We start from the raw sequence: 26,438 nt of genomic DNA, 5'->3' as shown, positions 1-26,438 counted from the left end.
GAAACCACTCACACTCGTCCTTCTAATTTGGAAGTGAAGATACCAGTTCACCCCGCAATGAAAAGCAAACCATGATTCTGGGCTCAGCATTCCTCTCTTCAAACATTAGGAAATGAAGACTCTACCGAATTTCCCTGAAAATATAAGAGCTAAGTGGAAAATAAGCAATAGCATTTTTCAGGATGCTCGTAATATAAACCCTCTCGCCTAAAATAAGCCCCAATTAAGTTCATCAACCAGACGGATACATTTAATACTGTATTTTTTTGCAAATAAGACCTCATTGACCTCTCCCTCATTGAGGGAGAACAGCATTTTGTAGTCAAGGAGATCCTTGATTCCAGGAAACATAGAGGGAAAATACAGTATTTAGTGGCTTGGAAACATTTCCCTCCTTCCCACTCTCAGTGGATGAATAAGTCTGATATCAGGGCTCCTAAACCTTTGTAGAAGTTTCATTCTATATACCCCGATAAACCCTAAATATGTTGTATAAATGTTTTCATTCTTACTGTTTTTCTATGTTTTCTCTCCCTTCAGGGATAACATCGTTTCTGCAGGAGGGCCGAATGTCAGCCTCTATATCGCTTGCTTGCTATCGGCTGCCATGGTTAACGGGAAGGGTTCATGGTATTTGGGAGGGGAATCATGCTGGTGGAGACATCTCGAAAGAGGGAGTTTTGTTCTCACCCTCTTCTGCGCATGCTGAAGGCTTGTGGTTGAGTTTGGTCAAGGCCAACCGTCTCTGCATACGCCTGACACTAACCGAAAAATAAACCCTAGCATTTTTCAGGATGCTCATAATATAAGCCCTACCTCCAAAATAAGGCCCAATTAAGTTCATCAGCCAGACGGATGCATTTAGTACTGTATTTCCCTGAAAGTAAGACCTAATCGGAAAATGAGCTCTAATGCATCTTTTGGAGCAAAAATTAACATAAGGCTCAGTCTTATTTTTGGGGAAACACGGTAGCGCCTTCCGCATGTTCGACTGCCTGTAACAAAAAAAGGAAGGCCTAAAGAACTTGCTAGAGACTTAAAATACCCATCTTCCACAGCCCTCACTTGCCATTGGCAGAGACTCGGCTATTTTCGAAAGACTAAAAACCTCTCCTTTCTCCTAACCTCCAATACCAGTGTATAATAAACCATGTTAATATTTCATACCGGTGTAAAATATGCTGGAGTATCAATTCAACATCTGTTGTCTTTAGGGTTCGGGAATCCCGCTGTGGCTCTTTCAATTTGTAATTGAGTTCTATACTGAATTAATCAGCAGTTTATCTGTCTCTCTTTTTTTCGGGGAGGGCGGGAGGTGAGTTAAAAAAAAAGAGAGGGGGGGAATCCTCTCTACTAACCTGAATTTACATTAACAATTTATAGCAAATTACCTGCCAAGGCAACAATGTGTGATTCTGGAATTCCTGCTCAGTCCCACGAACGCCTTTGATTTTGTCTCTTGCTCTCTTATTGGCAAAACTACCTTTCTATCTTCTATCAGTCAAAAAAATCAAACTCCCATTCAATCCCTACAGGGGGTGGATGTACATTTCACGTGTTCCTTTTGTTATTTTCTGGAAAAATGCTCGGACTTTCACAGTCATAGAAATGACCAAGGTTGAGCGTTCGTTTTGGAGGCTAAAACATACAAAGAACAATTCCGCCTAGTGAAAAAAAGGACTAGGGAAGATCTGATAGCGGTCTTCCAATATTTTAGGGGCTCCTACAAAGACGACGAGGAGGTCAAACTATTTTCCAAAGCACGGCTGGAAACTAACCATAGAGAGAAGCAACCTAGAACTAAGAAGAAATTTCCTGACAGTGAGAACAATTAATCAGTGGAACAATTTGCCCCCAGAAGTTGTGAATGCTCCAACACTGGAAGTTTTTAAGAAGGAATTGGATAATCATTTGTCTGGGATGATATAAGGTCTCCTGCTCGAGCAGGAGGCTGAGCTAGAAGACCTCCAAGGTCCCTTCCAACTCTTATTATTCTTTCTCCTTGCAGAAATAAAATTCCAATAACGCAAATATTAGAACCAAGTGCAGGAACATGTTTTTCCCCTCATCTCTTTAGCCCCCCCAGCTAAGAGTGAGCTCCGGGTCGACGTGAAAAAAGTGCAAGAGACCGAGTCAAGAGCAGGGGTCAGCGTGCAAATCTGAGACCAATGCCGGAAGAGCTTTTAAAAGATGACTAAAAGTGTTAATAAGGTGAATTTTTGGTTTGACTTGCCAAGAGTAAAAAAAAATTATTAATAATAATCTGCTTCCCCCACAAATTTTGCCGGGGGGGGAGGGGAGAAGCTGTCCCAGAAAAACTTTAAAAGTGGAGAAAAATCAAGAATTGACCCAGGCAGACAAATAAAACCTGGATGTTTTTTGGACAAAGGGGTTTTTTGCAGTGTTGCCACCCACACCCGCACCCCCCTCCCTCCAGCATTTGCCTAAGCTCTGCCCGCTGCCAATGGCGGTGCGTTACCGAAGGCAGCTCTCCAGCTTAACGCGGACAGTCTCCCTTAATCTCGGCTGTCTCCTGGCTGCCTTCCCAGCAAGCCTCCCACCTTCCCGCGGAGTCATTAAAACGCGAGTGTCAGCTGCGGAGATTAAGGCAGAGGACACCCAACACCTGAGCCCCCCATTGGTGGGGACGGGGGGCATTTTGATCAGCCCCCACTACTAATGAAGGCAGGATTCATATGCAGCTTGTCAGCGTTCCTGGGTGTCGCTTGGCAGCCCCGAATCGCCTAAATGAGATTGATGACTTGACAGGTCTCGATCGAGATGGAGAAGACAACCGGCTTCCCAAAATTATTTGGGGGTTGCTGGGGAAGGGGTTTCTGGCCCCCTCCCAGCTGGCGGCTGTGAGGACCCTTTCCCCGCGCCCCAAGCAGAGCCTCGGTGAACAAGACGTCGGCCCACTGAAGGGATGCAGGGAAAAGAAAACTAATATTGGGGGGGGGGGGTTGGCGTGTTTTCTCCCGCTAGCAAGGGGGAGAAACCGAAAAGCTGGACCTCTGTTTCCGGAGACGTTCAGGGGTCTCCCAGGTAGCCCTTTTCTGCCTTCCGGCAAGCAGGTGTGCATCCTCCTCTTCCGAAGCTCTGAGGGAGCCTGTTTTTGGCAACATCTCAACCGTTCTGCTGGAGATGCTTTCGTCTCCATCTTCGCAGGAAGGGAAGCTGATGGAGGAAGACGGGCGTTTCGCTGCCTCCTAGCCTCGGGACTGTGTGATTGTCAGGCCTGGCACCAGCCAAGTCGCTTGGTTCTCAAAACTCCAGATTTGTTGGGAGGAGGAATGGGGGAGCCTGGGCCTTGCCAGTGTGTGAGCTTGCCCAAGGCAGAAAAAGAAACTTCGACAACTTCTCGCGCAGCGGCAGAGCGCCAGGGCTGGCGAAAGCTGCCAGCCTTGGCTTAGCCCAACCCGCCCTGCGTTTTCTTTTCAGCCGGCCGCCTTCAAAAAAAATACCCTGCTCTTCGCCCTGTAGGCCACCCCAAAGCTGCCAGGCTAGGTTTGATCCTTTCAGCTCTTGGCAGCCCTCGACGGGAAATTCCGCCGAAAAGAGAGGAAAAAAAAAATATTTCAACTGGCTATTATTGCCTGTCACCGATTTTATAAATATTGTGCGCTCGGTTGCTGTGGCACGGCTCTCTGGGGAGGAGGAGGAGGAGGCCAAAAGCATAGCAAAGAAAGGGGGGAGAGGGGGGGAGAAGCCCACACTTTCCTCGCCTTCAAATAAATGCTAATTTCTTTTAACGCAGAAGGCTCTCTTTTTTTTCTTCTGCTGAGCGGCTTCAGGAGCAGGGAATACATATCAGAGGGAACTGGGGGGGGTGGGGGTGTGTGGGGGGAGGGGGGGTTGATTGTCTTTTCCAGCAATCTTCAGCTGCGGCTTTCATTAAGCTTGTTTTAATTAGATTCCAGATGCTAATTTGCGAGTCGAAACCAGAGGGTGCGGGACGGTGAGCCTTTGAATCGCCTTTGAGTCGCTGGCTCTGATGTGATGGACTTTAGAAGAGGGCTTCGGAGCACTAACCCAAACCGCCTGACAATTAGCAAGGGGGGAGGGGGGGGCAAAAAGCCGGGCTCCGTCTGGACCGAATGTAGAGATCTGGTTTTGCATCGGCTTTCACGGAAGCAGGTCTTAAGCCTTCTCCCACCATACCACCCAGTGACCAATTTGGGGAGTGAGGTGGGGTGGGGAGGGGATCAAGAACCCGAGGGGGCTCTGCTTTGAGATGGTGTGGAAGGTCCCAGAAGATGCTCCCCTCCCAAGGCTGGGAAATTCTGTTTACCTTATCAGGTAGAAAACTGGCCACCATGAAGGGCTTTAGAGTTACACAAAGAAAGGGTTTTTTTGTGGGGGGGGGGAAGGGTGGGGGGAAGGGTGGAGGGGAAGGGTGGGGGGATTTACCTCCATGTCAGGTTTGAACTTGTCCTCGAAGACCGCCATAGCCGCCAAGGATCCAGACCCTGAAACCCACCAAAGGAGAGAAGGACCATAAATTTGTAGTTTCCCCCCTTATTCTTCAATCTCAATCTCTCTTTCAATCAATCAATCATCTATCCATCCACCCATCATTATCTATCTATCTATTATCTATCTATCATCTATCCTGTATCTATTATTTATCTATCATATATTATCTATATCTATATACATATATCTATCCATCCATCCTGTATCTATTCTCTCTCTCTCCTGTATTATCTATATCTATCTATATATTATCTCTATCTACATCATCTATCTATCCTGTATGAATTATCTATATCTATCTATTATATATTATCTATCTATCCTGTATATTCTCTCTCTCCTGTATTATCTTTATCTATTATCTACATCTATCTATCTATCATGATCCATCTATCAATCATTTATCTTCTCTCATGTATCATCATCTATCCTGTATCTTAGCTCTATCTATCTATCTATCTATCTATCTATCTATCTATCTATCTATCTATCTATCTATCTATCTATCTATCTATCTACTCTCTCATCTATCATGATCCATCTATCAATCATCTATCATCTATCATCATCCATCCATCCATCCATCCTCTCTCTCATCTATCATCATCTATCAATCATCTCTCTCTCTCTCTCTCTCTCTCTTTCTCTCTCTCCCTCCCTCCCTCCCTCCCTCTATCTAGGTTTGTTTTTGGTCGTTTCTGGGGTCACAATTTGGGGTTTTACAGGTAGGTAGCATTAAGACCCCCCATTGCTAGAAGCTTTTGAGATAAGTTAAGCGCAGACTTTTAAACACATCTACACCAGCAGAAGACACAACACTCCAGGCCCACGAAGTGGTCAGGAGGTTGAGGTTAGGTAGCTTCACCCTTTGCTCTTTTGAGCCACAAAACAGAGAAGACACACTGGATAAGGATGGACTACACCCAGCTCCCAAAAACTTTAAAATGGCCCCAAAAAAGCCACCCCTCTCTCTTTCCAGCAAGTCCACAGCAGCAAACATACATTTTAAAAAATCAGCAAAGAATCCTTCAACCACCTTAATCCTGCTTCGTTCCCCCCCCACACACACACAACCCCCCCCCCCCAAAGTGACTCTGTCTTGTGTGCTGGCCCTCTTGCCAATTTTTCAGCCCGTTTCATGGGTTTTTTAGGGAGGGGAGGGGGAAAAAAACAAAGTTACCAGCAATTTTTTACCCCCAATTAGGAGATACGTTTTTTGGCATTTATGACTTCTCTTTTTTTTTTAACTGGTTTTGCATACCGGCTTTCTGTTTTAACTGGGTCAGCTCGCTCTTCTCTATTTAAAATGATTTGTGTACATCGCTTGACCACCTCAACGGTGGGCTTTAAAAAAAGGAAAAAGGAAAAAAGACGGCGATTAAACCCGTTTCAAATGAGGGGACCCGCTGATTTCAACACGTCTGCTGAATGCATAATGAAAAGGCAGGCGGGCTGAGAGTGACACTGCGAGGAGAAAATCTTATCTCCAGCATTTAAGGGAGCCCAATTATAGATCAGGTTTCAAAGAGGAGAGCAGCAGATTTTACAGACACCAATCAAGGGACACAGTAATCCCAGGAAATGTGACAGAATCTCCCATTATACAAGGCTGGCGTGGCTAAGCACCATTACCTTTTACAAGAAACCAAACACACCAGTTTTGTAAGTCGAGGGGAGCCCAAAGCATCTTTTCACCCTTTGGGCACAGACTGGCGGTTGGGTTCAGGGAAATTAAAAAGGTTGTTTTATTTAAAGGGATGGCAACGTCCCTAGGAAGGGGGGGGGGGGTCCAGTGTCTGAAGTTTTAAAGGGAGAAGATGGAGGGAATTAAGGCTTGGGGATAATGTTTATCTGGGAGGGGGGGAGATAAAGCACCCTATAATCTCTTTAGCGAGGTTTTTTTTAAAAAAAACCTTTAAAAATGGACATAAATTGTTTCAACTCCTACCCTCAAAACGACACTATAGGGCACTGCACACAGAACAACTAGGCACAAGGACAGTTTCCCCCAAAATGCCATCACTCTGCTAAACAAATAATTCCCACAATACTGTCAACCTATTTACTAAGAATGTATTACTATTATTCTTCTCTTCCTTCCTAGTCCCTATCTCTTCCCACTTGTAACTATCACCATGTTGCTTGTCTCTTTCAATTTATATTGTTCTATATGTTTCCTAATATGATTTGATTAGTAACCTATGACTATCACTAAGTGTTGTATCTTATGATTCTTGATGAATGTATTCTACTTTTCTTTATGTACACCGAGAGCTTATGCACCAAAGACAAATTCCTTGGGTGTCCAATCACACTTGGCCAATAAAGAATTCTATTCTATTCTAATCCACATTCTATTCTATTCCAAATTCTATTCTATTCTAATTCTATTTCTATTCTATCTCTACTCTTTTCTATGTTCTGTTCTGTTCTATTCTAATTTGATTTCTATTCTATCTCTACTCTCTTCTCTTCTATGTTCTATTCTATTCTATTCTAATTTTAATTCTATTCCATTCTATCTCTACTCTCTTCTATGTTCTGTTCCATTCCATTCTATTCTAATTCTATTTCTATTCCATCCCTCTTCTCTTCTATATTCTGTTCCGTTCTATTCTATTCAATTTTATTCTAATTCTATTTCTATTCTATCTCTACTTTCTTCTCTTCTATATTCCGTTCTATTCTATTCTAATTCTATTCTATCTCTCTTCTCTTCTATGCTCTCTTCCATTCTCTTCTATTCTCTTCTCTTCTATCTCTCTTCTCTTCTATGTTCTGTTCTGTTCCGTTCTATTCTATTCTGTTCCATTCTATTCTATTCTAATTTTATTTCTATTCTATCTCTACTCTCTTCTGTTCTATGTTCTGTTCCATTCAAAAGATGGGAAAGAGGAGGGAGAAACAGGGAAAATATACTAGGAGTTTTAAGCTTAAGGAGGTAGGAAAAAATTAGGAAAGTGAAAGAAACTTTTCCATTCACATATGAGCAAAAACTTCTATGTGGTTTTTGTCGGGAGCAATACAAGACACTATCGTACAGGTAGAAAATGGCAACCTGGTGCCCAGCCACCTTGACACCCGCCCAGGTGCAATGCCTTTATTGCTCCTGTCTTAACTAGGACAAGATGGGGAGATGGTTCAGGGTGTCCATTCATGGATGAAGCTGGGCCACCCCGTGAATGCCCTAAAAATGCTTTCCTGGAGACAAGGAAATTTTGATCTGGTTTGAAGCCACTGATCAAAGGACCTTTTATCCGTGTCCTAAAGTCCCAAGGTCCATCAGTTAAGTTTGAAGGGAAAAAAAGCAATCTTGTAACTCCATTTAAAGCAGCAGTCAACAACTGGGGGTCCGTGATAAAATTTTGGTGGTCTGCAGAAAAATTATTTGCATTTTTTATATTGCACTAAATCAGGAGTCCTCAAACTATGACCCCTGGGACGGATACATGCAATGAACGCTTGTATTGCTTCAGAGTCTCCCCCTTCGGGGTCTTTTTGTGCAGGTCAGAGGGGGGCAGAAATTCCAACTTGGGGTCTGCTTCAGCTTCCTGGTGGGGGGCTTTGAGCGAAGGCTGGAGGGAAGAGCCGCTGGTGGCTAAGAGCCAGAGGGCTTCGTTCCAGTGGGACGGCATCGTGGCCTGGAACTGGCTGACCATCTCAGCCCACTGAGCCTCCAGGCACCGGCACCTGGCCTTGCACTCCTGCAGGTCTTCCCTCAGCTTGGAAAGCCCATGCTCCTAGTCCTCAGTGAGGTGCTTCTGCTGGGCCTCCTTCTCGGTCAGATCCAATTTGAGCTGAGCTCTTTTGCCAACTCTTTCTCCTGGCGGCTGCTCAGCTCCAGCAACGGCTTCCTGTTGGGGCCCTAAGGAGCCTGGGTGGGCAGGCGAGGAGGGGCTGGGGCGAGTAGAGGCTGGCAAGGTGCCCCTCGAAGTGAGTGACATCGAGTTGGCCACGCCCACCCAGTCACATGACCACCTTGCCACGCTCATCAAGCCAGTCGTTAGGCAGATCATATTAGTGGTCCGCAGGATTTAAAATTATGAATTTAGTTGTCCCTGAGATCGCAAAGGTTGGGGACTGATTTAAAGAACAGTCTAGAAGTACACACAGAAGTCACACAAAATTGTGTTTTGGATGCAGGGACAAAGAAAGGAAGGATCAAGTTCCTAAGGTATCTCCTTTCCAGAGACAACAGGATGAGCTTCCTTGCCAAGAGTCTTCTGTTGTGACCCACCAGCGGCCAGAGGAGCTGGTGGGAGACTCAGTGAGGAGGTTGGGGAGGAACCTGGGCCAGTCCTGGAGTCTGGGGAAGGCTCTGAGGAGGGCTCTGTGTCGGAGGCAGAGAGGGCGCCAGAGCCCTATGCTAGTTATCAACTGCTTTCGGAATCAGAGATCAGTGGGGCAGAACAACAACTGGAGCCTGTTCCCAATTGGCGCATGGGCCGAGCTGCCAGGAGAAGGGAACAGCTAAGGAACAAGGGCCGACTTGGGAGTAAAGCCACAAGGGGACGGTGAATGGCCCCTCCCAGAGAAAATAAAGAGGAGCGAAAGGGGAGGGGAGTTTGCAGGAGACCATTAGTTCAATTCATTCAGGTGAAGATCTGTTCCTGACTTCTAGCCAAGGAGTTGCTGCTACAGCGTGGAGTTTGGAAGATATTGGCCTGGCAGCTCTCCAAGCTGGATAAAAGTCTGTAGTTGTGAAATCTTGAGAGTGTTGGTTGGAACTTTGCTGGAAAGGAATTCCCTTTAACCTAAATAAAAGGGGTTTTATCGGGATGAGAATCGGCTTTGTGCTTTTGGGAAGCCTAGGTCAGAACCTCTTCCTCGGATCCTTCCGTTCTCTTACGTTAAACCCCTTCCTGAAATCTCCACGGCTCCTTGGGAAGAAAAATTCTCATTTTTGAGGGAAAGTCACTTAAGAGAACTGGATTTCCTGGTCCATCTATTCCCCCCCCCCCAAACAGACACCCCAGCGCCCTCAACTCCCCGAGAACCTGTTCGCAGGAGTGTCTGCATGCTTGGGATCCGCAGCCGCGCGGAAAGAGTAAGGCGGCTGCGATTTGTCTAATCCATCAGTGTCAGCCGTGCCTGACAAGGCACTTCTTCACCTGACCTCATTGTTATTCAATTTTTCAGCTCTTCCCCGATACGAGTCGGGGGCTCTCCGCAGACCCATTGATCGGTATCATTTTTCACTCCAGTTGCTTGAAGGAGAGGCCCGGTCTCCTGGTGGCACTGGCTCTTTCGCAGACAGCCATTGCCAAATGGAGGGAAGGAGGGAGGGGAGATTTATGAATATGAAACGAGACTCGGCAGTGCCCAGAGACCAGGCTGAGCCGCCCGAGAGAGTCTCTCGCCGCTTCCCGAGGCCTCAAATCCAGACTTCCAAGCGCCGTAATTTTATGCACGCATTTCATTACGGAGATGTGGCCGGGAGCTTCCGCTAGGCAGCCCCGCAATCAGACGATCTTGCCTCATTTGCTGAAATCTACATTTGTCCTTTGTCAGCATAAACACCTTAATTTGATGTTTTCACTCCTGGGTAAGCACCGAGTAGGTTTTAAGCTGCTTCTTGAGAACGGGCGCGACGGGCTTCCCTCTCCGAGGCGCTTGGAATTTGGACGCCCAGTTTACTCAGCGAGGAATAAAATGCACGCCGGGCACCTTGGAACGATTTGCACAGCGCGGGAAAGGAAAGCAGGCAATTAGCATCCTGCTTCTAAGGCGGCTGGAAAATCATTAGCAGGAAATCCGTACGTTTGGCATTTAGCATCTCATCACACGGATGCCTGGTATGTCGAAGGTTTCCAGGTTTCCAGAAAAGCAGTCTCTGGAACCACCAAGGCCAACCCCCCTTGCTGCTTCTGTGCCAACAAAAGATGCGGGTCTCACACACGTCTACCACAGATGTAACGAAATACTTGTTGTGTAAATGTCCATGGAGATTTTCAGTCATCCTGGTCATGGTTGTCCCAAAGGTGCTATTTTTCAGGAGGTTTTTTTCTTTGAAGACCTTTCGCTTCTCACCCAAGAAGCTTCTTCAGATCTTCAGAAGACAACTGGACTTGGTTTTTCTTTGAAGACCTTTCGCTTCTCACCCAAGAAGCTTCTTCAGATCTTTAGTAGGCAACTGGACTTGGTTTTTCCTTGAAGATGTTTGGATTCTCACCCAAGAAGCTTCTTCAGTTCTCCAGCTCCTTGGATGAGAAGCTAAACGTCTTCAAGGAAAAATACACCCAAGTCCAGTTGCCTTCTGAAGAACTGAAGAAGCTTCTTGGGTGAGAAGCAAAACCCCTTCAAGGAAAAACCAAGTCCAGTTGCCTTCTGAAGAACTGAAGAAGCTTCTTGGGTGAGAAGTGAAATGTCTTCAAAGAAAAACCAAGTCCAGTTGCCTTCTGGGTGGGGAAAAAGTACCTTTGGGAGATTGGTTGTGTACTTCAATACACAAGAGATCTATCAGCCCCCTCAGCTGACAACAACAGTGTTAAGAAGAAGAAAACAGCTTCCATTCTTTTCCAGACATCTGTTCCCCGCAGTTCTGGAACCCCACAAATTCTAGGGAAATGCAGCTACTTTTTTTTGCTAAGAACGAACCCGACACATTTACTACTCAGATCTCTATTCTCTGAAAAAGCTAAAGGATGCGGGCTCTTTAAGGAAACAGATAGCAAATCTGGGAATCGAAGGATTTTCCTGGCCAAACACTTTAAAACAAAGCAGAGATAACAAGTCATTAATTTTGCTGCGAGATTGCTCTCCGTGGTACTGAATTTTTCTGCCGATCCTGGAAATAAATAGGCAGGTTTTTCACAATCAATGCCTGAAAACTTCTCTCTGGTTTCATGTTGCCTCACACAAAGACCATCTTCCCAGAAATTCGAAAAGGCAAACGGCAAAATTTGGGACTAAACAGCATCGTGGTTTTGAAACGAGCTGCGGTGAGCTTTGGGGAAACTGGTTTTTAAAGACACCGTGTTTAAAAAAAAAAAAAAGTAGCATTTCACTTTTCCTCCTTGGGCTTTTGAGTCAGCATTCCTCGAAAGCAACTCCCTGGGAAACTAAACGAAGGATCCTTAGCATCGTTTCAGTCTGAACTCTTTTACTTTAGAATATCATCTAAATATCTGTATGCTTTAGAATATCATCGTAACAAGAGCAGCGCAAATGCTTGGAAGCGTTTTCAAAAACAGGTTTTTTTTAAAAAAAATCAAGAGACTTGGACTCTTTAAGTGCTTTTTGCTTTAAAAAAAGGGGGGGAACATTCTATATCAGTGATGGCGAAGAGTGTCAAAAAGGTCGCAGGGAAATGTCGCCCATGTGCTCGTCGGAGCCACATTTTGGAAAAGCTGAACTTCCGGCTCCTAGCGCGCGTTCATGCCCAATGATATGCCAGCTGGTTTTCGGCACTGCTGCGCAAGCGAAGGGATCACGCTCCGGAAAAGCCAAACTTCTGGGTTCTGGGGCACATGATGTGCACCTGATAATCAGCTTGCCAGCACGCATGCACAGGCCACTTTTTGGCACTGGCCTGTGTGCATAGGACAGCCAATCATCATGCGTGCTCACATGCCTAAAATCCAGATGACAAACAGGCAAGGCCACGCCTGCTATCGGTTTGCATTCTGGTTCTGCATCATTAAAAGAAGTAGTTGGAAATTGGAAGGGACTTATAGGTCATCTAGTCCAACCCCCTGCTCAAGCAGGAGACCCTACACCATTTCTGACAGAGGGCAGTCCAGTCTCTTCTTGGAAGCCTCCAGGGATGAAGCTCCCACAACCTTTGAAGGGAACTTCTGTTCCATGGGTTGATTGTTCTCCCTGTCAGGAAATTCCTCCTCATTTCCAGGTTGAATCTCTCCTTGGTTAATTTCCATCCATTGTTCCTTGTCTGGCCTTCAGGTGCTTTGGAGAATAGCTTGACCCCCCCCCCTCCTCTCTGTGGCAGCCCCTCAAATATAAGAAGACTGCTATCCTGTCTCCCCTGGTCCTTCTCTTCAACATCATCATCTCTCAGAAGGTCAGTAATGAGGAAGTGAAAAGAGATCTCTGGATACAGAGGAGAAAAAGTCCTCTCACCAATCCAGTCCTTCCCAACTTGTAACTCTCCAGGAATTCTGGATCTATTTCAAGAATTCCCCCTATTGGGGTGGGATTACAATGAACTAAGGGATGGTTATCCTGGGTGATCTCAATCCATTTTTTCCATGTGTCGTTAAACTTTTTCAGGCTTTTAAATCCGTATTTCCCAACTTCCACATGGCTGAACTTTGATCATGTGACCATGGGGAGGCTACTATGGTCGTAAGTATGAAAACTGGTCATGTCACTTTTTTCAGTACCGTTGTAACTTTGAACGGTCACTACATGAATTGTTGTAAATCAAAGGCCACCTCTATGAAAATTATGAATAGAATAGAATGGAATAGAGTGAAATGGAGAATAGAATAGGAAAGAGTAGAGTCAAGTCGAGTAGGACAGAAAACAATAGAATAGAATAGAGTAGAATAGAATAGAATATATATAGTAGGATAGGATAGGATAGGATAGGATAGAAAATGGAATGGAGTGGAGTAGAGTAGGGTATAATAGAGTAGAGTAGAATAGAATATAGAATATAGAATAGAATAGAAAATGGAGTGGAGTGGAATAGAATAGAGTAGAATAGAATGTAGAGTAGAGTAGAGTAGAGTAGTAGAATAGAATAGAATAGAGTAGAATAGAATATAGAGTATAGTAGGATAGAACAGAATAGAAAATGGAGTGCAGTGGAGTGAAGTAGAGTAGAATAGAATAGAATAATAGAACGGAACCAAATAGAACTTTATTGTCACTTTAAATGTACACTAATCAGCACACATTAAAAGGAAATTCCATTGCCTTCAGTTCTCAAAGGATAACCCTTATGCCTACACCCACATACACCCACCTATGGGACCCAGAGAAACTTCACAGCCTACTTCGAATGTATATGTTGGCAAACTGGTTTGGGCTGGTCCATTTCATCCAACCCTTTGCACAAGGTGGAAAGCTAGCACACCCAACCTGAATACCTTTGCTCAGATATTACAAGGAGTTCAAAGACCTCATTTAAGTTCCTTTAAAAGGAAAGAAAGAAAGAAAGAAAGGAGGGAGGGAGGGAGGGAGGGAGGGAGGGAGGGAGGGAGGAAGGAAGGAAGGAAGGAAGGAAGGAAGGAAGGAAGGAAGGAAGGAAGGAAGGAAGGAAGGAAAAGAAAAGGAAGCTAAAAGGATTTGCATGGCTGGGTAAAAAGAGGCCAATGGACACAAGGGGAATTCTTAGGAGGCGGAGGAGATGCCGGTTCCCTCCCGAGAACCTTTCTCAAACAGTTTGTTTTGTCTTGCTAGATTCAAAACCATTAAAAAAAAAAAAAAACTACACCCAGAGCTCCATGGACAAGATCTTTGCTGTTTTGGTTCACTAATCACTATGTACACTCATCCTACTCTCTCTTCACACACACACACACACACACACACACACAAACAGAGCAAGGTAATTTATGGTTCAGCGGCTTAATAATTTATATGTTTCAGGGCAACATTTATAAATATTAATCCAATTTCATCTTTTATGTTAATCCGTATAAGAAGCAGAATAGAATATTACATCATAAATCCTATAATAGCATTCTTTCAAAAATGTCTCAGTGTTTGTGTGTGAGTGAGTGAGAGAGAGAGAGGGAGGGAGGGAGGGAGGGAGGGAGGGAGGGAGAGAGAGAAAGACGTTACACACAGAATAAATAATGTCACACTTTGTAGGGTATCATGGCACCATCTATTGGCCTGAAAATGGTCTCGCTCAATTAAACCTCAGATCTGCAGTTGTTGTCTGTGGTTGCTATCAACCCCTGCGCTTGCTTGAAAGAACACACAGAAAAAAGGAATTCTGCCACTGTCGTTGGTCCTTGACTTACGACCTCAACTGAGCCCAAAAGTTCTGTTGCTCAATGAGACATTGACTAAGCAGGCGGTTGGACTAGAAGACCTCCAAGGTCCCTTCCAACTCTGTTATTCTACTCTAAATTTTAGGGAGTATGTAGTGTTTCTGAATATTTCTGAAAAGTCACTTCTGCCCCCATTTTACACCCTTTCCTTGCCATAGTTGTTAAGTGAATCGTCTCCGTTGTTCAGTTACTGACGTGGTTGTTAAGTGAACCTGTCTTCCTTGTGGGCTTCTCAGAAGGTCGCAAAAGGGGGGGCGATCATGTTACTCCCCCAGGACGCTGCGACCATCATCAATGTGAGTCAGTGGCCAAGTATGTGAATTTTGATGGGGATGCTGCAACGGTCGTTAAGTGTGAAAACGGCCACGAGTTGTGTTTTCCAAGTGCCGTTGTAACTTTGAAACGGTCACTAAATGAACTGTTGTAAGTCAAGGACCACCTGTGTGGAATCTTTTGGCACCCCGGTTTGGGACGATAAGACTTTGTCCAAACAAAATCTGAATTTTGCATAAGGCGAGGGGTGGAAAATAGTCCGCCATCCAATTATCCAATCATCATTTCTATTTATAACTGGAGCATATTATTTCTGATCATACATGGGGGGGGGGGGGTTCTGGCTTTATCCTGGTGCCCACTTGGGCAACACTTTTTTAAGAAATTAAGGATATACCACTCTAATGGCAGAAAGTAAAGAGGAACTAAAGAGACTCTGGATGTGGGTGAAGGAGGAGAGTGCAAAAGTTGGCTTGAAACTCAACATTAAGAAAACTAAGATCAGGGCATCCGGCCCTCTCAATTCCTGGAAAATAGATGGGGAAGAAATGAAGGTAAGGACAGATTTTATTTTCCTGGGCTCCAAGTTCACCGCAGATGTGGACGGCAGCCAAGAAATTAAAAGATGTTTGCTCCCGGGGAGGAAAGCGATGGCAAATCTAGACAGCAGACTAAAAAGCAGAGACATCAACCTGCCAATCAAACGTGTGTCTAGTCCAGTGTTTCTCAACCTTGTCAACTTGAAGTCCTGTGGACTTCAACTCCCAGAATCCCCCAGCCAGCATAGCTGGCTGGGGAATTCTGGGAGTTGAAGTCCACAGGACTTCAAGTTACCAAGGTTGAAAAACCCTGGTCTAGTCAAGGTTATAGTTTCCCCAGTTGCCATGGATGGCTGTGAAGGTTGGACCATAAGGAAGGCTGAGCGCCAAAGGATGGAGGCCTTTGGACTCTGGTGCTGGAGAAGACTCCTGCATTGAGTCCCTTGGACTGCAAGGCCATCCAACCAGTCAGTCAGTCAATCAATCAATCAGAATAGAGCTAGTTCTAGAGGAGATCAACCCTGAAGGCCAGATCCTGAAGAGGAAACTCAAGTACTTTGGCCACCTAAGGAGAAGGAAGGGCTCCCTGGAGAAGAGCCTCATACGGGGAAAGATAGAGGGCAAAAGAAGAAGAAGGGGACTGCAGAGAAGGAGGTGGCTGGATGGAGTCACCAAAGCACTCTGCGCATGCGTGCTGGCCAGCTGATCATTGGGTGCGCTTGCGCGCCAGAACCTAGAAGTTCGGCTTTTCCGGAGCACAGCCCTGATGAGCACACGGCGTGCTACTCGCTGCTAAAAAAAGTTTGCTGTCAGCGTTTTAGAAAGCTGACCCACAAATCGTGTTTTGAGGCTTTTTTTCCCCACACTGGAAAATAAAACAATTCCAATCTGAGTGAGGAAATCCCCCTTTCCAGCTTCCTCCAATTCTTTTCAGGAGTCTCCAGAGGGGATCAAAGGCAGCATTAAAGCAGCTGCGAATTTTCGCTTTCTTTTTCTGCTCTATTAGCTGAATCATCTGAAGGACGCACGTGGGCGGGGGGAGGGGGGGGAGATTAAATGCCCCGGGCCCCCCACTAGGGGGCAGTGCAGACATCTCAACGCCGGTTGTGCAAAGGAGCGTGACTCACCCATTGTGACGTAAGGCAGCTTGTCGGTCGAGCCGTGAGGATAAATGCTGTACAGGTGAGGCCCAGTGATGTCCACACCACCAAGAACCAAAGCTGCACCAATGTATCCCTGGTACCTGATAGCATAAATCAATCAAATAAAGAAACTGGATAAATTCCTTTTCCTGACAAGTGAGAACAATTAAGCAGTGGAACAATTGTTGCCTCCAGAAGTTGTGAGTGCTGCAAGACTGGAAGTTTTTAAGATGATGTTGGGAGATCCATTTGTCTGAAGTGGGGTAGGGTTTCCTGCCTAAGTGGGGGGCTGGACTAGAAGACCTCCAAGGTCCCTTCCAACTCTTTTTATTCTATATATTCTTTCTGAGGCAGGTATGCACTGGCCCTACTCCAACCTCCTGTACATTTCTTGGTTTAAAAGCAAGAAAAATGGGACGCGGGGGCAAAATGTGGGGTTTTTTTCACTGTGGGTTTTTCATGCTGCATGCTGCCCAGTGTGTGAATTGGGCGGCTATGGGTAATTCCTCGACTTACGACTCCAGTTGAGCCCAACATTTCTGCGGCTGTAAGTGAGACATTGGTTAGAGTGAGTTTTAGCATCGTGGTTGCCGCAGTTATTAAGCAAATCACCGCCGTTGTTCTGTGAATCTGTCTTCCCCACTGACTTTGCTTGTCAGAAAAAAGGAACATGTGACTCCAGGACCGTCATAAGTACAAGTCAATTTGCCAAAGCGTCTGAATTTTGAACACGTGACTATGGGAATGTTCCAGTGGGAGGAGTCATGAATCACTTTCTTCAGTGCCGCTAACTTTAGATAAAGGTAACAGTTCCCCTCGCACATAGGTGCTAGTCGTTCCTGACTCTAGGGGGCACTGCTCATCCCCATTTCAAAGCCCAAGAGTCAGCACTGTCTGAAGACATCTCCGTGGTCATGTGGCCGGCATGACTCAACGCCGAAAGCGCACGGATCGCTGTTCCCTTCCCACCAAAGGTGGTTCCTATTTTTCTACTTGCATTTTTGACCTGCTTTCGAACTGCTCGGTTGGCAAAAGCTGGGACAAGTCACCGGAGCTCCCTCCGTTACGCGGCGCTAGCGATTCGAACCGCCGAACTGCTGACCTTTCTGATCGATAAGCTCAGCCTCTTAGCCACTGAGCCACCCTGTCCCTCCACGTTAAGTTTGACCAGTCACTGAAGGAACTGTTGCAAAGTCAAGGACTAGCTGTACATAAATTAAATAAGGAAAACTAAAAGGATAAATAAAGAAGCTGCCTTCGTTTTTCATACAGAGCTGTGAGTTCCGTGTATCCTCCAGTTCAACTATGCAGTTGAAACCCTGCCCCCCTTTTTTTTGCCCCTGGCATAAATTGCACTCACAGTTGCCATCTTGAATATTTTGACTCCTCCCCTCTGAAAGGGGTGGAGGGAAGCCTTCTCACCCCGCTAACAATCCCGCCCCCAGGCGACAATTAGGTACCTGAAAAGCATTTGCTTGAGCATCCGGTTCGCCGTCACGACCCTCGGAAGTCGGCCAGTCGAAAGGGAGTGAAGCTCCATGTTGGAAGAGATCATTTGAGTTGTCATTTCGGTGTCCGCAGCCGTTCCAGCCCCACAGCAGCTAGAAGAGTAAAACAGTGTCATGTTATGCGTCTCTGCGTCCCACTGATCAGCCTCTTCCAACCCAAGGAACCTTACTGTCAGACCTGCCGAGCCGGGGCTCTTAAGAAAGAAAGACCCTCGACTCCACTGGAGTGAAATGATGTTCTTTTACTGAAGGTTGCTGTCAACTCATAAAGTTGTCATGGTGAAGAAATGGGGGGGGGAGCGCATTCCACGCATACTTTCCGCTAGAGTCAGATCTCAGATTACTGCAGCAGGCTTGGGAGGGGTGCACCTCATTGGGGAAATATGATTTATGACACAGAGGGGAGGGAAGGAATGGGTAAAGTTCAGCTATAATTCAAATGAGGCTCAGTTCTAACTGCAAAAAGTTCTTTGCCAAAATGGTGCTCCTAATAAATGGCTAGTTATCTTTTGAAACTCGAGACTCATGAATCAATTAGGGCATCTTTCAGAAACTTGACAGTTGCTGGCTGTGGTAAAGTCAGGCTATATTTTGTATCCCGTATGAAATGTTACAAATTTTTCCCCTCGTCCCAGCCCTCCCCGCAGGATCAGTTCATCTTCAGCCAATGAAGAGCCAGAAAAGAGTTTTGAGAATCCCCGAGATGTTTGCGGCAGTCCACATTCCATTCACAGGGACTTTGAATGCTAGCACAAACTGGTTCCGTGCTTCTCTGGTCTTCATCAAACTGTCATTTCTCCCCCTTCCTATTTTCCCCATCACATCCCCATACATCATTGCCCATTTGTTGCCGCCTCCTTCCTAGCCTTTGATGGCAGGATGCCAGCAAGACGAAAGATGACAGAACTGATTCTTGCTTTCTGTCATATCCGAAAGCATTCGAGAGGATAGTGAGCATGTCATCACGTGTCTCTTGCCACACAATTCACACACATCTTCTCCTTCAACGAGGCGGCCTGATGCACAATCCCCAGCCCTCCCCACTTACTAGATGTTGGGAGCGATGAAATGGATCTTGGAACAGTTCTTGTCGGCAACCACCATCCCTTCGGTGGCTCGGGTGTCTGCCCCCAGCACAATACCATCCTGGGGGACGAGAAAAAGGGTTCAGGTTGCATCTTGGCACGAAACCAAGGGAGATTTCTCTCCCCCCCCCCAAGAGCTGCAGCACCAGCCTTACCTTGTACACGATGCCAGCTATGGTGGTGCCCGTCTTGCGAGCGGTGGGCAGCCGAAGACCCTTCTGGGCCCCCTCTGATTCCAGCTGGGCATTCCTTCAGCGGAAGAGAAGCCAACATGAGACACTGCTAGCATCCCCAAATAATAAATTGATGGATGGATAAGAATCAATGATTTTTGTAAAAAATCAGATTTTTTTTTCATTTAAATCAGATTTTTTTTTGTATTTTTATTACATTTATGTAAATAAAATGTTTTTGGACTAAAAAAAATATGGTTTTCTATTGAAGATCCATTCATAATTTAGTTAACTCAGCATGAAATGGAGTTTAGTTATGTAGCATGAGGCTGTATATTCTATAACATTGGGACTGTCGATGAATCAACAGTGGGTCACTGCAGGACAGGGATGACAGTGGCTCTTCACTAATGATGATTTAAAGCCTTTTTACTGGTGCTTTAAATCGTGGTTTAAATGGAGTTGATTTAAATCAAGCCTCTTTACTAGTGCTTTAAATCGTGATTTAGATGATTTAATCAAGCCTTTTTACTGGTGCTTTAAATCGTGGTTTAAATGGAGTTGATTTAAATCAAGGCTTTTTACTGGTGCTTTAAATCGTGCTTTAAATGGAGTTGATTTAAATCAAGCCTTTTTACTAGTGATTTAAACTGTGATTTTAATCATGGTTTAAATCGACTTGATTTAAATGAAATCCACGCTGCCCCCCTCCCCACCTGGGGCTGGAAAAGCGGGGTGCAACCCAAGATCAACTCAAGGGGGGGGTCTGGATTTGGAGGGGTGGGGCTATCCTGGCATCCCCCCCTCCCCCGGATGCGATGCCCATTCCCCGCCTTCCCTTCCCTTCCAGGACTCCAACTCCCAGCATGCCTCAGCGTGGCCCCCAAGGGCGGGGGCCTCTGGGAGGAGTAGTTCCGAGCGGGCCCGGGGAAGCCCCGGCCCCTTCGCCGCCGGCAACTGGCCCAACCGGCCGGGGAGCAGCGAGAGGGGCTTTTCCCGGGCGGCAGGAAGCGGCGTCCGGCCGGCCGTGCAGCTGCGGGCCCGCTTGGCCGAGGAGAGCCGGGCTCCTGAGTCACGGCCGCCTGGGCCTGGCCCGCCTGGGCCTGCAGGGCCCCTCCGCCTCCTCCCGGCCCCTCCGCCACCTCCCTCGGGCCTCCAGCCCGCTTCCCCGCCGCCTCCCCGGCCTCACCGGGCGCAGTTGTGGAAGGAGAAGCCGCCAGTCGCCGGCATCGAGGCCTCCTTCAGCAGCGACAGCGACGCCATCTTGGCCGGTTGTGGAGAAGGCGGGGGCGAGCGTGACGGCGGGCCACGCCCTTAGCCACGCCCCCTGGTGGCAGCGGGCCACGCCCCCTCTCCCCCAGATGCGCACGTGGGCTGCTTGGGAAGGCGGATCCAAGGGCGGAGATTGTGCAGGGTGTTAAACCCCATCATCCCCTGCCTGAGCTGGGAGTGACACAACCTCTGCGGGGCAAGGGCCCATCATCCCCAGCCGATGCTGGTCTGTCGCACAGCCCCGTGCAGGGCAAAGAATCCTATTATCCCCAGCCAATGCTGGGAGGGTTGGCAAAGGATCCATCACCCCCAGCTGGGTCTGGGAGTGTCACAACCTCATGTAGGCCAAGGGCCCATCATCCCCAGGCAAAGCTGAGCTGTCGCACAGCCCCGTGCAGTGCAAGAAGTGCCATCATCCCCAGCTGCAGGTGCTGCATTGCTAGCATCCCATGGTTAAGATGTCCCCTTATGACAGAAGGAGCATCAGGACATCCATCATCCCCATCCGCAAGAGGAGCGGGTTGTACTGTTGGGTATTTCCACGGTGCTGTTGTATTCAGTGCCCATCCTCCCCAGCCCCATTGGAAGGAGCTGCTCCCTCAGCGAGTCCCAAGGAGTCAAGGGAAAGGAATGGTGCTGGACCAGGTTTCCATCATCCCCAGCCACAAGAACTGGACCAGGACAGATTAGGGAAAGGCCAAGCTTGGTAGGATTGAGACAGAGGACTCCAACTCCCATTAGCTCCAGCCCAAATACATTCTTCCTGTCCTTGGCTGGGGAGGAGGGACCTTGTTGTCCCACACTACGGGAAGGCAGCAGGTTAGAGAAAGTGTTCAACTGCAATGCCCTCTTCTGACGAAGGCCATGTTGGGCGAAGGGAAGAGAGAGCAGGACTCCCATCATCCCCAACTCCCGCCAAAGTTCCCATCCAAAGAACCCTCAGATTGGTGAGACCAGCTGGCCTCTGGGCCTCTTCATTTCGGGAAAGGACCCCAAATTGCCCCTCCATTTGAACCTGGAAATCCAGGTGGCTGCTATTCTATTCTATTCTCTATTCTGCACTACTCTACATTCTGTTCTCTATTCTACTCTATTCTACATTCTCTATTCTATTTTATTCTATTCTATTCTACTCTTCTATTCTATAATATTCTATTCTACTCTATTCTATTCCCTATTCTACTCTGCACTACTCTACTCTACATTATCTTCTCTATTCTACTCTACTCTACATTATCTTCTCTATTTTATTCTATTCTACTCTTCTATTCTATAATATTCTGCTATTCTATAATATTCTATTCTAATTTTTAACTATTCTTCTGTTATTCTACTGTTTCTGTTCTATTCTTATTCTACTCTATTCTATTCTTATTCTGTTTATATTCTGTTCTGTTATATTCTATTTCATATTCTATTCTATTTCTATTCTATTCTGATAATACTCTATTCTATTCTACTTTCTGTTCTATTCTTACTCTACTATTCTATTCTATCCCTTATTCCATTCCATTCTATTCTATTCTATCCCTTCTTCTATCCCATTCCATTCCACTCTATTTCTCTATCCTCTTCTTCTCTTCTGTTCTAAATTCTCCAGCCTCGGCTGAGGGAACCTGGCGCCTTCGTGCCCTTAGTGAGATGTCTTCAATTGGCAAAACTAACTTGACTTTTCCATCTGATCAAGTTATGCACCATCTTTAATGCTCGGGCGTGAGTGACAGCTGCCTCTTCAGGCGGAAAATCGGATCATAAATCTTGCATGGGGTCCAACCGGGTGGCTGAGACGGAGACCCTTGAAGTCTTCCCACCTGAGGAATGGCCACAAGCGCAGGGCCCTCAGTGCCACCGCAGCCCACGGCGAGCCAGGCTTTAATTGGCTGAAGGGGACGTCCAGAGAGAGAGAGAGAGAGAGAGAAAGAGAGAGAGATAGGCACAACTTCTACTGGCGTTGACCTCCTGCCTCTTGTGGGATTTGACCAAGGCTGGGAACGATTGTCTGGCTCCCTGAGAAATCTATTACTGCAAAATAGATAGATAGATAGATAGATAGATAGATAGATAGATAGATAGATAGATAGATAGATAGATAGATAGATAGATAGATAGATGATAGATAGATCAGTGTTTCTCAACCTTGGTAACTTGAAGATGTCTGGACTTCAACTCCCAGAATTCCCCAGCCAGCGAATGCCAGACATCTTCAAGTTGCCAAGGTTGAGAAACACTGAGATAGATAGATAGATAGATAGATAGATAGATAGATAGATAGATAGATAGACAGACAGACAGACAGACAGACAGACAGACAGACAGACAGACAGACAGACAGTTTTTTTTTAAAGCCACACAGACTATCTGAGGAGATGGACATTCTCACTGGAATGGGAACTGAACTAATCCAGGAGGGAGGCGAGGTATGTGTGTGTACATATATGCACAGTATATCTGTGGGGGGTGGATTAGAAAACCTCCAAGATCCCTTCCAAGTTTGTCTTTTCCTTCCCTTCCCTCCCTCCTTCCTTTCCTTCTATTCCTTCCCTTCCTTTCCCTTCCTTTCTTTCTTTTCCATTCCTTCCTCCCTCCCTTCCTTCCTGTTCGAAATAGTGCAAAGTCTCCTGCTTCAGCAGGGGGCTGGACTAGAAGACCTCCAAGGTCCCATCCAATTCTTTCCTTCTTTCCTTTTTTCTTTTCCTTCCTTCCTTTCCTTTCCATTCGTTCTTTCCTTCCTTTCCTTTCCATTCCTTCTTTCCTTTCCTTCCCTTCTATTCCTTCCCTTCCTTTCCCTTCCTTTCTTTCTTTTCCATTCCTTCCTCCCTCCCTTCCTTCCTGTCCAAAATAGTGTAAAGTCTCCTGCTTCAGCAGGGGGCTGGACTTGAAGATCTCCAAGGTCCCATCCAATTCTTTCCTTTCCTTCTTTCCTTTCCTTCTTTCCTTTCCTTCTTTCCTTCCTTCTTTTCCTTTCCATTCCTTCTTTCCTTTCCATTCCTTCTTTCCTTTCCTTCCTTCCTTTCCTTTCCTTTCCTTCTTTCCTTTCCTTCCTTCCTTTCCTTTCCATTCCTTTTTCCTTCCCTCCTTCCACTCTCCCTTCCTGTCTGAAATGGTATAAAGTCTCTTGCTTGAGCAGAGGGTTGGATTAAATGACCTCCAAGGTCCCTTCCAACTTTTTCCTTTCCTTCCTTTCCTTTCTTCCTTCTTTCCTTTGTTTCTTTTGTTTCCTTTGTTTCCATTCCTTCCTTCTTTCCTTCCCTTCCATTCCTTCCTCTCTCCCTCCCTCCTTTCCTTTCTGTCTGAAATAGTATAAAGTCTCCTGCATGAGCAGGGGGTTGGACTAGAAGACCTCCAAAGTCCCTTCCAACTCTATCGTACTATTCATCACCACTTTTTTTTCATCCCAGAACAATCTGAATCAAAGCTAGCTGGGCCTTTTACAGTTGGAATCTGATTTTATTGGAAGCAGATTTCTATATTTGTTTTTAAAAAATTAACATGGGTTTGTTTAGGGGGGGAATGCTACTAGATTCCTAGTAAATAAATTATATTTATTATAATTACCTTTCACATTACAGTGGGCTTTTTTCATGCAATGGCAGGATAAATGAAATAAATTCTTAAATATAAACTTTTAAGTCAAGTTCTGCTCCTTGTAACTGTAGAGAGAAGCGGTTTGTAAGTCCCCAAATTGAACAGGAAGGGAGCGTGGAGGTCTTGTAGTTTTAATTCTTTATTTTAACCTTGAAAATAAAGAATATATATATAGGCACATGGTGGCTCAGTGGCTAAGACGCTGAGCTTGTCGATCAAAAAGGTCGGCAGTTCAGCGGTTCAAATCCCTAGCGCCGTGTAACTGAGTGAGCTCCCGTGACTTCTCCCAGCTTCTGCCAACTTAGCAGTCTGAAAGCACATTAAAAAATGCAAGTAGAAAAATAGGAGCCACCTTTGGTGGGAAGGGAACAGCGTTCCGTGCGCCTTCGGCGTTGAGTCATACTGGCCACATGACCACGGAGACGTCTTCGGCCAGGGCTGGCTCTTCAGCTTTGAAATGGAGATGAGCACCGCCCCCTAGAGTCAGGAATGACTAGCACATATGTGCAAGGGGAACCTGTACCTTTACACACACACACACACACACACACATGTGGGGGGGGGGAATGGGGAAAGGAAGCAGTATGTTCCCACCCATATTTGGGCACACCAGGTGCTTTGACAAAAGAAAACACACTAAATCATTCCCCTGGCTCAGCTGATAAGGGAGGAGAGCTTGTGGCTTAGAGGTTAATACAACTGCCTAATATGTAAAACAGCCCAAGTTTGAATCCCAGCAAGGATATAGCTAGCTGATGAGAGCTAGACAGCTTGAAATAGATCTATACTAGTCTCCCTTCATTTATTTATCAGCAAACATGTAATACAATATATATACACACACATCATCAACAACAAAGAAGTGTCTTTTAATTCTTTTCCCCAAACTTGGTGCTTTGGGCAGGAATGGGACTGACCCAGATTCTGACCCAAGCCTTTTTGACAGGTGGCAAAGAACCAACCGGAACATTCTAGGCTGAATCAAGTGCTTTTTCAGCTATTCCCAGGGAATAACTGGGGTGGGTTGCAAAATCAGCAGCTACTCCGCTAAATTACTTTGCCGAAGGCTTCGAAATACCGCGGCTTATTACACAGCAAAGCCTCCCTAATTGAGATGAAGTTCTCTTAGCCACAGGGACCCCGGGCAGGCGCTGAGTAATGGAGTGCAAGTGTGTGTGTGTGTGTGTGTGTGTGTTTTGCAGCTGCCTAGCTCCGTCTTGCATTATGGGATATTTTTTCCAGAAATGTCGCTTTGGTGTTTCCTTGATTGGCTGACCGGTAGCAGCTGGGGGGGAGGGGTCTGGGGTTGCCCAGGGAGTCTGGAATTAGGAGCCCACAACTAGGAGCCACAGTGGGTTTTGACCTTGCCAGAATGGACCGTTTCATTTTTCTTAAATCCAGACGCCAATCCTGCTGCAATGGGTGGTTTTGCCTTTTGGGGTGGGGTGGGGTGCCTCTGGGGTTGTGCCCCCTGTCCAGTTCTTTCCTGAAATTACCCCTCTCACCCCTATCCTCGCCCAAGGGCAGGTATTTTAGACACACCAAAAATACAAGAGAAGAGAATAATGGAATGAAGAATTCAGAACAGAATAGACTAGAATAATGGAATGTAGAAGAGAAGAGAGAATAATGGAATGAAAAATTCAGAACAGAATAGAATAGAATAATGGAATGTAGAAGAAGAGAGAATAATGGAATGAATAGAACAGAATAGAATAGAATAATGGACTGTAGAAGAGAAGAAGAGAGAAGAGAAGAGAGAATAATGGAATGAAGAATTCAGAATAGAATAGAAAAAATGGAATGTAGAAGAGAGAATAATGGAATGAAGAATTTAGAACAGAATAGAATAGAATAATGGAATGTAGAAGAGAAGAAGAGAGAATAATGGAATGAAGAATTCAGAATAGAATTAAAAAATGGAATGTAGAAGAGAAGAAGAGAGAAGAGAGACCAATGGAATGAAGAATTCAGAATAGAATAGAATAATGGAATGTAGAAGAGAAGAAGAGAGAAGAGAGACTAATGGAATGAAGAATTCAGAATAGAATAGAATAATGGAATGTAGAAGAGAAGAAGAGAGAAGAGAAGAGAAAATAATGGAATGAAGAATTTAGAACAGAAGAGAAGAGAATAATGGAATGTAGAGTAGAGTAGAATAAGAATAGAATAAGAATAGAATAGGATAGGATAGGAGCTGGAAGGGGCCTTAGAGGTCTTCTAGTCCAGCCCTCTGCTCAAGCAGGAGAACCTACACCATTTCAGACAAGCAACTGTCCAGTCTCCTCTTAAAAACCTCCAGTTCAGCAGAGGAGATGCAGCTGGGCGAGAAGCTGTCGGGTTTTTACACCGTTTTCTTTTTGACGTGGTGCTGTGTTTTCCCCGTCTTCCTCTCCCACCCACCACCCACCCACCCTCTT

At 45.8% G+C, this 26,438-nt stretch overlaps 1 protein-coding gene across 1 annotated transcript in view; it reads right to left on the bottom strand.

Moving 5' to 3' along the window:
* Nucleotides 1-20,463, bottom strand: part of PSMB7 (proteasome 20S subunit beta 7) — a 32,520-nt gene extending 12,057 nt beyond the window's left edge. The window contains exons 1-6 of the mRNA XM_032233387.1: nucleotides 20,351-20,463; nucleotides 19,144-19,237; nucleotides 18,952-19,049; nucleotides 17,856-17,996; nucleotides 16,381-16,496; nucleotides 4,411-4,469 (exon numbers count right to left, since the gene is read on the bottom strand). Coding sequence (XP_032089278.1) covers nucleotides 4,411-4,469; nucleotides 16,381-16,496; nucleotides 17,856-17,996; nucleotides 18,952-19,049; nucleotides 19,144-19,237; nucleotides 20,351-20,424 — 582 coding nt within the window. The 5' untranslated portion in view covers nucleotides 20,425-20,463. The remainder of the gene's footprint in view (nucleotides 1-4,410; nucleotides 4,470-16,380; nucleotides 16,497-17,855; nucleotides 17,997-18,951; nucleotides 19,050-19,143; nucleotides 19,238-20,350) is intronic.
* Nucleotides 20,464-26,438: the final 5,975 nt, after the last annotated feature.

Source organism: Thamnophis elegans, chromosome 16 (assembly GCF_009769535.1).
Source record: "Thamnophis elegans isolate rThaEle1 chromosome 16, rThaEle1.pri, whole genome shotgun sequence".
Classification (NCBI taxonomy): Eukaryota; Metazoa; Chordata; class Lepidosauria; order Squamata; family Colubridae; genus Thamnophis; species Thamnophis elegans.
The sequence above is the reverse complement of the archived record's forward strand: the minus strand, read 5'-3'. Positions and strand labels throughout refer to the sequence as shown.